General features: G+C 43.8%; 1 protein-coding gene across 1 annotated transcript in view; it reads right to left on the bottom strand.

Annotated features, from left to right (window-relative positions):
• Positions 1–7,702: 7,702 nt before the first annotated feature.
• Positions 7,703–13,462, bottom strand: part of LOC119454091 (uncharacterized) — a 30,166-nt gene continuing 24,406 nt past the window's right edge. The window contains exons 12-14 of the mRNA XM_049667910.1: positions 11,973–12,045; positions 10,830–10,972; positions 7,703–7,815 (exon numbers count right to left, since the gene is read on the bottom strand). Coding sequence (XP_049523867.1) covers positions 7,770–7,815; positions 10,830–10,972; positions 11,973–12,045 — 262 coding nt within the window. The 3' untranslated portion in view covers positions 7,703–7,769. The remainder of the gene's footprint in view (positions 7,816–10,829; positions 10,973–11,972; positions 12,046–13,462) is intronic.

Genomic DNA, 13,462 nt, shown 5'->3' with positions numbered 1-13,462 from the left:
AACGGCAGCTGGAACAGGGCTTTGTCTTTGAGTTTCCACCTAACAGAAATATGTTTTCTCGTATATTAGAATTACAACCAGAAGCTATATCATGTCTGCAGCTTGTGTGTAAGTCGTACATTACGAATTTTTTTATTCAGTTTACTTTGAGAAATACAATTAGTTCCATAACGCACTTTCTCTTGGCTGAGAGCCTAGGATAATGAGGATGTATGCTGCACTTCCGCGCACGTGCGTGCACGCGTGACGTACGTCGCTTGTGATGGTGTTGCTTGTCTAACGTCGGCAGCAGCTTCACTGTACATCCATTTTGACAGGGTGGAATGAAGGCGGATTTTCTTGAACGATGCCCTGCCGCTCTTATGGTTATCACGGATGACGACTCGCGCCAACGTACCGGGCTTTGTCGTAAAGCTGTGATGGTTCATTCTTTAGAAATGGTATTTGTTATTGCGATAGCAATTATATGGACACTGCAAGCGCATTTCCGCCATCGCCGTCATCGCCGCCGTGAGGTCCCGTATAAAATCCAACGGCGATAAAATCGTCACCGCGCGCCGTATGCTGTATGGGCGAGTGAAAGCGCGCGAGGAACGCGGGGATGCGACGTTTAGCTGTGGCACCAAATGCGTATCTTCCGACCGGGCGCAAGGGGAACTGGCGACTCAATCTCGCACGCGAAAGGAGGAAAGCGGGAAGGCAGCGCGGGAGGGAACGGGTGGGGCTTCTTCTCTGCCAGCAACTGCGTACTTTGCGCGGATGTGGCCTGTCGCACGCACCGTATCTTGAGGGCGATCTCCACACGGTCTTTGTATGCGCTGTGCTTTCGCCGCTCAGTTTCCACGGAAGCGATAGACCGCACAAACCTTCTGTCGCTGCTGCAGCCGCGCTTGCTCACGCCATCGTTTTGACAGTGGTTATCTGCGGTCATCGAGTGCGATATACTCATGTTTTCTTGTGCGCGCTGACACCATGCTTGGTAATTCAGTTAGTAAGCGAATGTCCTTAAGTTTATGCAGCCGATAAAACTACTATCCTTACTCCGTATAGCTCTCTACTAATTTGCTATCGCAATTCATGATTCTCCTTTCGGGCGAAACTGCGACTTGTTTTTTTTTTCTACCGCGACGTAACTTACGTTATCGTAGCAGATTTAAAAATATAAAGGTCATGAGTCAGGCGGCACTACCCAGGCGAAAGGAACTATGCCCGAGAAAGATGGATTTATAGAGTCACTTTCGCTTAGAAGTGATAATAGCGTTGCAGTTTAGCACACAACAAAAAATGCACGGAACCCTAGTCATAAACAGCTTCGCTATAAATAGAAACGGCAACTTCGGTAAATGAGATCTTGCAAGTTCGCGCGTGACACACGTGCGCGCAGCCAATCCCAAACCTAGAGAGTGAGCGGTAGATCCTAGTCCTATATTATATGTAGTCATAGGCTCGGTTTGATCGGCGAATTAATTTTTATGCGTAAGTGTCAACTGACCCATTGATCGAAATGCAGCTCGACTAACGTGAAACAATTTCTCAGCTCTCCCTTGTGCAGCCACAGAGCCTTTATAGCGGCGCCCTGTGATATTGCGTTTTGTACAGTGCATGAAAATGACTTTTCATGGCACATATATGGCAGGCACTAAATACCTACTCGACAAAAGAAAACAATGAAGTAAACTACAGCAGCGCAAACCACAGAATTGAATTACAAGCTCAAGGTACAGTGGGTATCTGACAAAAAAAAAAACTGAAATTCAAAGAAAGATGTTTCTCTAAACTGTGTTAGCAGGATGGCGTAATAATTGAAAAGATATGTGATTTGCCACGTGCCACGTGCAGTCTCGATAGTAAGAAGGAGAGTTGGCTTTCAACCGCCGTGGTAGCTATGGCACTCCACTACTGATCTCGAGATTGCGGGTTCGAACCCGGCTGCAGTGGCCGTGTTCTAATATGGATAAAATGCGAAAAGAAAAAGCTCGTGCAGTTAGATTCAGGTACACGCTAAAGAAACACAGGTGGTCAGCATTATTCCGCAGTCCCCCTCTACGGGGTGCCTCTTAATCATGCAGAATATTGTTTTGGCACGTAACATGCCAGGATATATTTTTTTTTTTTTTTTGGACTGGACTTTCAACGATATCGACAGTTGCACAATGCACTTCAAGCGCTTCGTCCGCTCATTCCGTTTGTCACTCTAGCTGTAAATTGCAGAATAGTTGTTACACAATTCATCTCCGAATAATGTATACATAGAGTTGCTGTAGCAAGAGTGTCAATGTAGAAGGAATTGTGCATACGCGTATCTTTCTGCGTGACACCGAATTGAGGCTGGTGAGACCCATTGTTTTGTGTAGAAGTATGTAAGGACATAAAATGCCTGCTTTAACAGGCATCAATATGGAGGTGGAGTGTCAATTATAGTGTCATGCAGAATTAAAGAGGAGAGTGAGGAAGCGATAGGATGACCTTATTTCGTCTGAAAACTAGAAAAATTGTCAGCCTGTAAAGAAAGATGGAGCGTATAGACAAACGAGAACTTTTTTTTTAACATTCTCTACACCCCACCACCACAACGTTAAAAAAAGATTAAACAAGAACAACGAAGAAGAGAGGACTATAGACAAACGAGAACTTTTTTTTAACATTCTCTACACCCCACCACCACAACGTTAAAAAAAGATTAAACAAGAACAACGAAGAAAGACGAGGAGATGTCTGACATCGCATGAAAAAAACTTCGCGAAAACTCTTTCATAAGTGATGAGTGACTATTCCGAATATTAAACCATGCTGCCGGTGCCACAGCCTGTGTTGACAATGATGATGGTGTTATTGTGGAGGAAGATTGTGATGATCATCATGATAATTTCTATTGGCATGCCCTACGAAACGTGGCGGCGAAAAATTGTCAACCAGTGTGCTTCATCTAATCAGGTATTCTATAGATTGCCGCCTGGCATTTTGCCTAGCTCTGCTTGATTTTCTCGCGTGATTAAAACCTCCATCAATATTCGTGTGCTTATGACTTGTTTTGATGTGTGTAGTGCTGATTAACTTTTCCTCTCTTTTTTTCATTCTTCTTGCATACTTTTCTGAGCAATGTATTTAACACTGTGGAACAAACTGCTCTAAGCAGGACGACCAACCCATTTGTCTACGTTAAAAAGAAAACATTGCGACGCTTTCTAACTTGTGCAGGCAAGACATCCCTTTCTATGGACGGTCTGGACCGAATCCGGGAATGATGGAGGTTACTGTCGCTGACGGTAAGTTATAAACGTTCGCTGCGGAGTGTCAGATAGATAGATAGATAGATAGATAGATAGATAGATAGATAGATAGATAGATAGATAGATAGATAGATAGATAGATAGATAGATAGATAGATAGATAGATAGATAGATAGATAGATAGATAGATAGATAGATAGATAGATAGATAGATAGATAGATAGATAGATAGATAGATAGATAGATAGATAGATAAGATAGATAGATATAGATAGATAGATAGATTATCTCATTAGGCGGAATGCAAAAAAAAATAATTTGAGTTCTCCAAGCGACGGCAAACAACATTACCTTGGTTCTGTCGAGCTACGTGGCATTTGCATGTTTTTTTAAGTTTGGCCCAAGTTAAGTGAAGCACCCTGTATATTTACAGGCCTTCGAGCCATCCGTTAAAACAATTTATCATCATCACAGGCAGACTGGCAGGACAGATGGATAGATTAGATAGATAGATAGATAGATAGATAGATAGATAGATAGATAGATAGATAGATAGATAGATAGATAGATAGATAGATAGATAGATAGATAGATAGATAGATCTCAGATTGATCGGAAGACTAAAATGGCATGAAGAAGGCAAGAACAAGTACAAAAACGACAAAAAAGCCGGCAGATCCCACGCCATGTGGGAATCGATTTTATGCGAAACAGTGTGCGGGGGAGCCTACCAAGTTAAAGAAACGAACATGACAGCATCAAGACGTAACCGGCTGTTTCATGACCTACATGACACGCATGTCATAACCTATCATTTATGTCCGAACCCATTTCAGTGGTTTTTGAGTGTTAATCATTTTTCGCTGAGTCATTGTCATTTTTGCTGAGTCAGGCTCATGACTATGACTTCTACTATCATCCTTTAGTGTTTTCTTCACTTAGTGCCCACGTCCGAACCCATTCCAGTGGTTTTTGAGTGTAAATCATTTTTTCTGGGTCACTGTCATTTTTGCTGAGTCATGCTCATTACTCTGACTTTTACCATCATCATTTAGTGTTTTATTCACTTAGTGCCCACGACCGAACCCATTCCAGTGGTTGTTGAGTGTTAATCATTTTTCGCTCTGAGTCATTGGCGTTTTTGTTGAGTCATGCTCATGACTATGACTTCTACCATCATCCTTTAGTGAACCCATTCGAGTTACATACCAAGTTAACGAAATGACCATGAGAGCACCAAGACGTAGGCTGCTGTTTCATGACCTAAATGACACACGTGTCATGACATTTATGTCATGACCTATTATTTGTGTTCGTCATACACTCTTGTGATACTATGCCAATTTTAGTACCTATACCAAGTTAAGGAAACGAGCATGAGAGCCCCAAGACGTAGGCGGCTGTTTCATGACCTACATGACACAAATGTCATGATATTCATGTCGTGCCCTATTATTTATGTTCGTCATAGACTCTTGTCATACTATGCCAATTTTGGTACCTACCAAGTTAACGAAAGGACCATGAGAGCATCAAGACGTAGGCAGCTAGATAGATACTGTCAAAGTGGCAAATGTTCGCCAAGAAATCCTTCGCATTTAAAATCACAAAACAAGTCAGGTTCAGCACAACAGTGCTGTAAAGGCCTGGCAATGCCAGAACCTTATCTTAGAGAAAGATTTAGTTACACAATGTTGAATGTGGTCGTTTTCCTGCGTGAAATCATTAGACGGCCTACACGTACAGTCTGTGGGCTTATCACCTTACAGACTTTTTGTCGACCTAATGTCTGGATAGACTTCCTGCCTTGAAAGCTTATGACCAACAGACCAAATAAAACAGACATCTCGAACTTCTTTTGTATACAGACTTTATCCAGGCTTCATATGGTCAATAATACAAGACATAAGTAGTTTATTGATGTGAAAAAGACAAGTTCAATAAGACAAGTCAATAAGACAAGTTCATAACGAAGCAAAGTGCTCTGCAAGAGGTCTCTAAACAGTCTTCTTGGCGGCCGAAAACTTATTTTCGTAAAGGTGAGCTTCGTTACGAGACACTGGCACCAGCTCTCCTTTCAGACCCAACAGTCCTGGAGGGTGTTTTCAAATATTTCAGCAAGGACTGCGTCGTGATGGACCTCGAGTATCGTGGACACCGTAAGTAGCAGCACGAAGCTTGGTGGTGGTGTTGCTACAGGCGGGGTTGGCATGGCAGACTGGGCCAGCAATTGCACACTCCTGGGTGGCGTTGCTTTGCCGCGTGCTCTGCGCGCTGCTCCGTACTTTTCCGGAGGAGGAGGAAAAACGTTTATTTAGGGCCAGCACTAAGGCCCAGTAAAGAAGAGCGCTTGCTCCGCTAAGGCTCGTGGTTGATCCGCCGAGCCAGAGGGAAGCCAAGCACTCCGGGAGGGAGGGTGAGGGTAAGGAAAATAATGAGAGGTAATGGCAGCGTTACATGAGTACAGGATGGGCTTAATCAGTACAAGTGCATGCATTTTTGCATCAAAACAGAATTGAATTGAATTGAATTCTGGGGTTTTACGTGCCAAAACCACAATTTGATTATGAGGCACGCCGTAGTGGGGGACTCCGGATTAGTTTTGACCACCGGGGGATATTTAACGTCCCCCCAATGCACGGGACACGAGCGTTTTGGCATTTCGCCCCCATCGAAATGCGGCTGCCGCGACCGGGATCGGATCCCGCGACATGGTGCTTAGCACCGTAGCACCATAGTCGCTAAGCCACCGCGGCGGGTGCATCAAAATGGAATTACATGCCTGATGAAGGTACCTTTGCGTACCATGTGCCATGTTGCGAACTCTTTTGACTCTGTTTGTTCGTGTATTTGGTTTGAAAGCGAAGCTTTCTGTGTCTCACTGATTCATTCGTGAGCGAAGAAAACGCACTGCAGAAAAGCCAACTTACACAGTTGAACTATCTGCGCATCTGCGCACATAATAGAACAATCTGCGCATCTGCTCGCACAATCGTAGAACACTACAGTTTAGCGCACACGATAGGACAATCTGCGCATCTGCTCACACAATCGTAGAACACTACAGTTTACATTCGCAGTTCTACCGATAAGAACAATGGAAACTGCAACGCCACGCTACCCAGACTAACTTTTATTAAACGTCCCATATATCTGCATGGCATTACGCGCGCCACACAGTGCATTCCCGGCCGTTACCATGGTTAGGCCGCGGATGCAGCGCACGGCAGAAGAAGAGGCTGTCGTACGCGAACTTAAGCGCGAGCGCTGCTATCGTGCCAGTATACGGCCGATCCCGTGTGTCGGCAACGGAATGCAGTCCGTGAAAGTGTGAGTGTGTGCATGTAATGAACGGCTACATGATGTAAAATAAAGGCTATGCAACTTAACGAAATGTGTCTTCATTCAACTTCAACGTTCAAAAAATACAATCCTAAACAAGCAATCAAATCACATAGGCATCGCATCGGGTCGCTCAGCATTTCTTGGGTTCGTTACGTGCTTGCTGGCTTTGGACTTTGACTTTCCTTCAGTTTGCATGGCCGAAAGCTTCGCGTTCAACCATCTTTCTTTAAAAAATAGGATCTGATTTTTTGTTTGTTTGTTTGTGTTTGTTTCCTCCCTTCTTTGTTTGTTCGTTGGTTCGTTCGTTTTGCTTGGTTGTTTGTAGTATGCCCAAAGTGAATTTAGCTCTATGTATACTTGGGCTTGCATCACGGTATGTAGTACTACTTATTTGAGGTTCTAGTAGATTAACAAATTGACTTTCCTGCGAAACTGATGCGTAGACAACGCTCAAGGCCTCGGCCGGGCGTCAGTGGGAGGGCGTATGCGATGGCAATAATTGGTGCAAGTATTGATAGCCGGGCGACTGGGTGATTGTATGTTTTGACCCATTCGTTGTTGTTTTTTTTCTGACCCAACGTCTTTCAGAATGCCTCCTCTGGACACAATGGAAGTTAAAAGACTCCGTGCCGCAGCACTGCATCGACCATTTCGTGGACACGTGCGGTGTCGTGCCTCCGGCACAACAGAGACCTCTGCCCTGACGGCGAAGGGACTAGATCTACGAAACCATACTAGGCCTCCGAAATATTCGGCGTGCGCGGAGTCACGCCGCCTGATCTCGAAGGTCATGACGAAACATTATCAAGGGATATCGTGAATAAAACTCGCGTTCTTCAGTTCATGACGACAGACTGTGTCACTCGTTGGGTGAATGAAGGCGACCTGTCACTAGCGACATCCCCACAGTGGTGAAATGCGGTTACACCTAACTGTACTGAAAGAGACACGTAGACAAAGTTACATAACACAGAACACATGTGGTTACATTAGTTTGCGTTCCACCAGCCGGACAGGACTCACGGTGGAGCACGGATGAATTTGTGGGCACTGGTTGTAGTGCGAGAGAGAGAGACAGAGAGAGTCACGTTAAACAAATGCAGAATGCTATGTTTATGAAGGTAGCAGCCGAAGCACTTCTTGGTGTATTCTTTTGTCCGCATTCTTTGTCGGAAATTCGTAACGCTGGCATCATCAATAGCCCGACCGTCTGGATGCAACGTCGTTTACACTGGCCACCCTGCAAAAATGCAAAAAGAAAGGGTTCGTTCCCGGTTTTGTGCCGCATGCGAGGCACGACGAATGTCGGCTCGGAGATTAGGGGAAAAAAACAATATCGCGTGTTTCAGGGACCATGCATTGTCACTGTTTAATGAATATTAGGTATATGAGATAACATGACAACTTATACGAAACGTTACGGGCGTAGAAATACATAAATTTTTGAATACGAATTGCATTATTTTTGTTATTTGATCCGTATTCGACTCTAGATTTAACTTTTCGAAGTTGTGAAATGTTCTCGCTATTTCAATAATCTTCTGACACGCCAAGGCAGCTCAAAAGCTTAATCACTTTCTGAGTCGGTTCATATTACCAACACGTATGTTACAAACGTGGAAAGCCAGTTTTTCTTATTTTAAATACCGCGGTTAGTGGCTGACAGGAGCATCTTCACCTTACGGGGACAGACTAACTGTCTCCTCATGTTTGCAGTAGTACAAACCGCTTCTCTTTGCCTGAACACAAAAATGAGAACGTAGCATCATGGCGTGGATTGCCGTCATGACGCTGCAATTCGTGATTTACTTACCGTTTCTCCGTATTCAGAGTGGACTTCATAGGCGCTTCGTTTTTTTTTTTCCTCTTTATTTAATTTTTTTTTTTTTTTTTGCAGTCTGTGAGGACACGGCCATCTAGATCAAATAATGTCAATTTTCTCAAGCGCTGATGCCACGAGTATGACTAAACTATTTCCACATATTTCCGCAGGCATCTGTCTCTGAAATCTGATTTGGGATGAATGCTTTACTCAATCATTTCCGAGTGTAAAAAAGTATTGAAGGCAATGCACCATATAATGCACCAGCTGTCTGACTTATAAGTGTAGAGTGTCTGATTATAAGACACTTGACTTAGCCAAGACAATTTATTATTTGGCCAATGTCACCATACTTCGATTCCTTTAAGATTACATGTTTTGCTGTAGTATTGCACGGAGATCCTACAACAAGCACTACATTCTTCTACGTGCTTCTGCGGACGTGCTGTTTGATTGTTTTATTACGGTCAATATTAGGATGCACGAGATATGATCATCTTTTTCTGTGTTCCTCATTTACAAGTTTCTCGGTTGACCTGACATCCGGTTGTTAATCTCATCAGATGCATCAAACAACCTAAATTAGCCTTTGGTGTCAAACATACTTCATGGGACATTTACATTCATCTTTATACAGAAATTACAACTGTTATTCATGTGATTCGATGTTCAAAGGACCTTTTTTCTCGAATTATGTTATTCGATTTCGTTCAAAAATTCACTATTCGGGCGTCCCCACTAAACATAATTTATCGCAGCGGCGGAGACATCACAAATCGCCTGATAATTAATCGCCTATGCGATGCCCAAATAACCAGATTTTACTAATCGTTTCAATAATTAATGACTCAAGACGCATTTTGTTATTGCAGAATTCAAATCCTCCCTTACTGTTCCCCCAAAATTATACGAGAAGTTAATCGCCCAGCACAAATATCGAGAAATGTAGGTTGAATATCTACAGTGAAGTACATAGCTATTAAACCTAATCTTAACTGCGCAAGAATGCACTGTTAACTGTCTTATAATAGCCCAGCTGTAGTAAAAAGGGATCGAGTTCAAATATTTGTGCACCTATGTTTACACTCTTAAAAAGAACTGTTTACACCCATTGCGTATTATCCTGTCCCCCTATTAATATTCGCCGTTTGTAGGGCATGCATTTTCTTTCTTTAACACTCTGCGTTCGTTACTTCCTTGTGAGATATGGTACGTCACGTTAATACGCGCAAGTGGTTCACAGCCTAAACGTACAGGATGCGCAGCTTAAAAGAAAGCAAAGGCACGCTAGATAGATGAAGATTATTGCTCGGGCCGGACGAGATGAGCTCATATGGGCGCAAATATTTCTTAGAGTTTAGATAAAGCATTTAAAAAGATTATAGACCGTCGTAAACGATTGCATGGAAAGGCTAGCTTACCGTCGTAAACCACGCTACTAATACGATATTAGTCGAAAGCTCGACTACAAAGAGTGAAAAATTAAGATCATTGACAGAGCCAAAATAATTATTTGGTATTTCGGAACCCATAGATGGTTCTTTGTCCACAATAGCATAGAATAATGCATTAGAATTGAACTATACAAAGTCGATAAAATGTATTGATTCGTTTCGTGCGATCCTATTTCTTTCTAATAATCCACTATTCGCGGCTGGCTGATACCAGTGGTACCGCGGCCGAAGCGCAGCTCAGACCACTGACGAAGAGCGATAAGGAAGAGCATTGGAATAGAATCGTTACGTTTTTACGTCCTGTTATCATTATAGAAGGTACGGGTGCAGGCATTAAATGACATTGGCCACTGAACCTACACTGCGAGAAGAAATGGAGTGCAGACTACTCCTTTTTTTTTTCAGTGGTTGTAGTCTTTTTTTTTCCTTTTTTTTTCCCTCCACTTTCAAGAGTATTTACACCTGCGGTGAAGAAGTTCACCCCAAGCCCCGTGAACGAATTGCGTTGTGGAGTATGCACGAAAACTCTCGAAAATAGTAACGACAGTGGAAACACCGGCTACATACCGCAGTAATAAGTGTTCCCCGTATATTAGACCATTTTTGAGAGTGTATAATCACCAACAAACATTTACTATAAGCACAGTAAACGAACTTCATCATGTAGTACCTATCAAAACTCTAGAAATAAGAGTAAAATATGGGACACCCAATTGCTCTCGTAAATAGAAAAAAAGAAAAAGGAATCGGCAGTTATCCCTTTGTTCACTAGAGTTAACTCCCTTTTCTATAGTATATACTCCCCCGATGAAAGTTGACTACAAGCCCATCGAACTAACTTCGTCGTGGATAATACGTACTAAAGCTGTCGAAAATGGAGTTAATGTGTGAATTAGTAGCAAAAAAAGGTGTTGCCAGCACACCCCTTGTTCCTAAGTGTCACGCAACTCCATCAAGCACGGCTTTCCGCTCGCTTACTCTATGGGGCGGATTTTGTTCTCCTCGAGCTTCTTCAGCTGTCTGTCCTGGATGTAGAGGATGAGTGAATCCAGGAGAGAGAAGAAGGACATGCCCAACCAGATGCCAACGTAGCCGCCAAGGTAGCCGAACACCTCGATGAACTGCGCGTCGGAGAAGGGAGACAAAAACATGTGCAAGGATGTACTCACTAGGCCTGGACATCGACTCATACATAACCCAAATAATTTAAATGTTTTAATGAATTCTTTATTCAACTGATATAATTTGTGGTTTTACATATACATCAGCTAAAAGCTGACCCAATTTTATGCATAAAATTAAAAGCAACCTGCGCAGTTTGAGTGCGCAGTTGCCTTTATTATCCCGTCACAGACGCCTTGCTTGAGCGAACGTGTCGAGCGTATCAAATATGCGCCCAATCTCAGTCAGGATGTACACGTGACCCCCTATAGTGCCCTATATACGTGACCCCCTATAGGCTTTAGGCGTAATGCGAATGGACGGCTTTTGTTTCGACTTCCGAGAGAAAATGCACGTAGCCTTAGTCATAGCAATACAGCTCCGTCTGTGGTTCTCGTCCTTGTAGTCAAGCAACAGAAACAAGGATGTCGACATCGAATTATTGGAATGATTGGAAGGTTAATCGATCGATCAATCACCCAGCCCTATTATATAAAGGTTCGGATTTAAACGTACAGTTAAGAGGCACTGTATTTCATTAAGATTCACTTGTGAATTTTACCTATGCAACGGCACACCCGTCTCTCATACAGTGAGGCGACATATTCAGTTAGCCAGAAAACACGAAAGTGAGACACACTGGAAATAATCCGCACGAAGCAGCAGCTGCGGTGCTATATAGCTGTAATTGCAGCAACCATTTCTACATATATCAGGTGAGACAGAGGCATCAGTATCGTAAGGGGAGTTCTTTTTCCCCTTGTGCGAGAAGAATGGCGCAACAAAAGAGCAACTTTGATGCGTCATCGTTAAAGAAAGCCTCACAAGATGGCGTTGCCAGCGCTGTTGCTGCCAATAGACATGTACGGCGTTCCGGCATGTCAATACTCCGTAAGCGGCAATACATTTGCAGAAAGCCTAATACCCGATGGTCAACATGTAACGGTGTGAATAACTTACCGTAAACTTTTTTAAGTGCTGAAGGATGGTATGTTTTTCGCTGGCGAAGAGGAGGTTTATGGTGAACAATTGGCTGCACAAGAGACAAAAAAATAAGTATATTACCACGTGCATGTATTTCATGTTTTAATTCGGCACTTCGGCAGTACCGCTTTGTTATCGCTTTTCTGTTTCGCGCTACGACGCGCTAACGGATAATGCGTGCGTCCGGAATGCTCTCGTCCTTTCTAGAATGGCGGGACGCGTCATATCAGTTTCCGCACAAGTTCCTAGGCGATGTAGTGCTTTCTAGAATGTACCTGGTCGCCAGCGCTGCGCCAACAAAGTTCACCAACGGATGCATAACTAGAGAGTTTTAGCTTGTCAGGTATACCGGTAAACGCAGGCGGACTGGGCGTTTTACCGGAGGGGCGGAGGCGTAAACGTGAACGGCCTGCATGGTGCCGCCACCTGGTGGTGCGTAACTCAGACAGACAGACAGACCCGCCGTGGTTGCTCAGTGGCTATGGCTCAGTGGGGCTGCTGAGCACGAGGTCGTGGGATTGAACCCCGGCCACGGCGGCCGCATTTCGATGGGGGCGAAATGTGAAAACACCCGTGTACTTAGATTTAGGTGCACGTTAAAGAACCCCGGTGGTCCAAATTTCCGGAGTCCCCCACTACGGCGTGCCTCATAATTAGAACTGGTTTTGGCGCGTAAAACCCCATAATTTAATAATAATAATTTTAAGACAGACAGACAGACAGACAATGAACTTTATTAAATGTCTTGAGTCAGACAAACACAGCTAATATTACAGTAACCAAGTGTGTTTTACTTTGCTGCTGCTGCAAATTTTCGGCAGCAACACAATTACGCCACTGCCGAAAATTTACACCAGCAGTATAGTGAAACACACTTGGTTACTGCAATATTAGCTTTGTTTGTCTGACTGAGCTACGCACCACCAGGTGGCTGCACCATGCAGGCCGTTCACGTTTACGCCTCCGCCCCTCCAGTAAAACGCCCAGTCAGCCTGCGTTTACCCGAATACTGAACACGATAAAACTAGTTAACAATGAACCAGCGAGTACTGTGTGTCATTCGACCGACTGATGGTGACTTCGCTTGCTCTCGTCACCGCCGCCAAGTTATTGTTTGCTTCGCGTTCGGGCACAAGTCCGCCTAATGAAGTGTTACAGTTCATTGTTCGAGTTCGCATCGCTGTCTTCCTGCCTGGACACCGTCACCAATACACGACAACATGAAAGGTAGTTTCCTCGCAGAATAAGTGCAGTGACTTCCGATTATTGCTTGGCGGTATGCAACATACGAGCTTGCCCGGAGCCCCCCCAGTACGGCATCCCTCATAATCAACCGTGCCGTTTCGTGGCGTTATACCCCAGAAATCAATTAATTGGATTCGTGTGTACACGTGCCTCTTCGTGAGCGCCGTTAGTTATTATAATGTCAAGCTATACCTTACACTCTAAAACCAAAGCCACAGTCT

The sequence above is a fragment of the Dermacentor silvarum genome, chromosome 5, assembly GCF_013339745.2.
Source record: "Dermacentor silvarum isolate Dsil-2018 chromosome 5, BIME_Dsil_1.4, whole genome shotgun sequence".
NCBI classification, from domain to species: Eukaryota; Metazoa; Arthropoda; class Arachnida; order Ixodida; family Ixodidae; genus Dermacentor; species Dermacentor silvarum.
The sequence above is the reverse complement of the archived record's forward strand: the minus strand, read 5'-3'. Positions and strand labels throughout refer to the sequence as shown.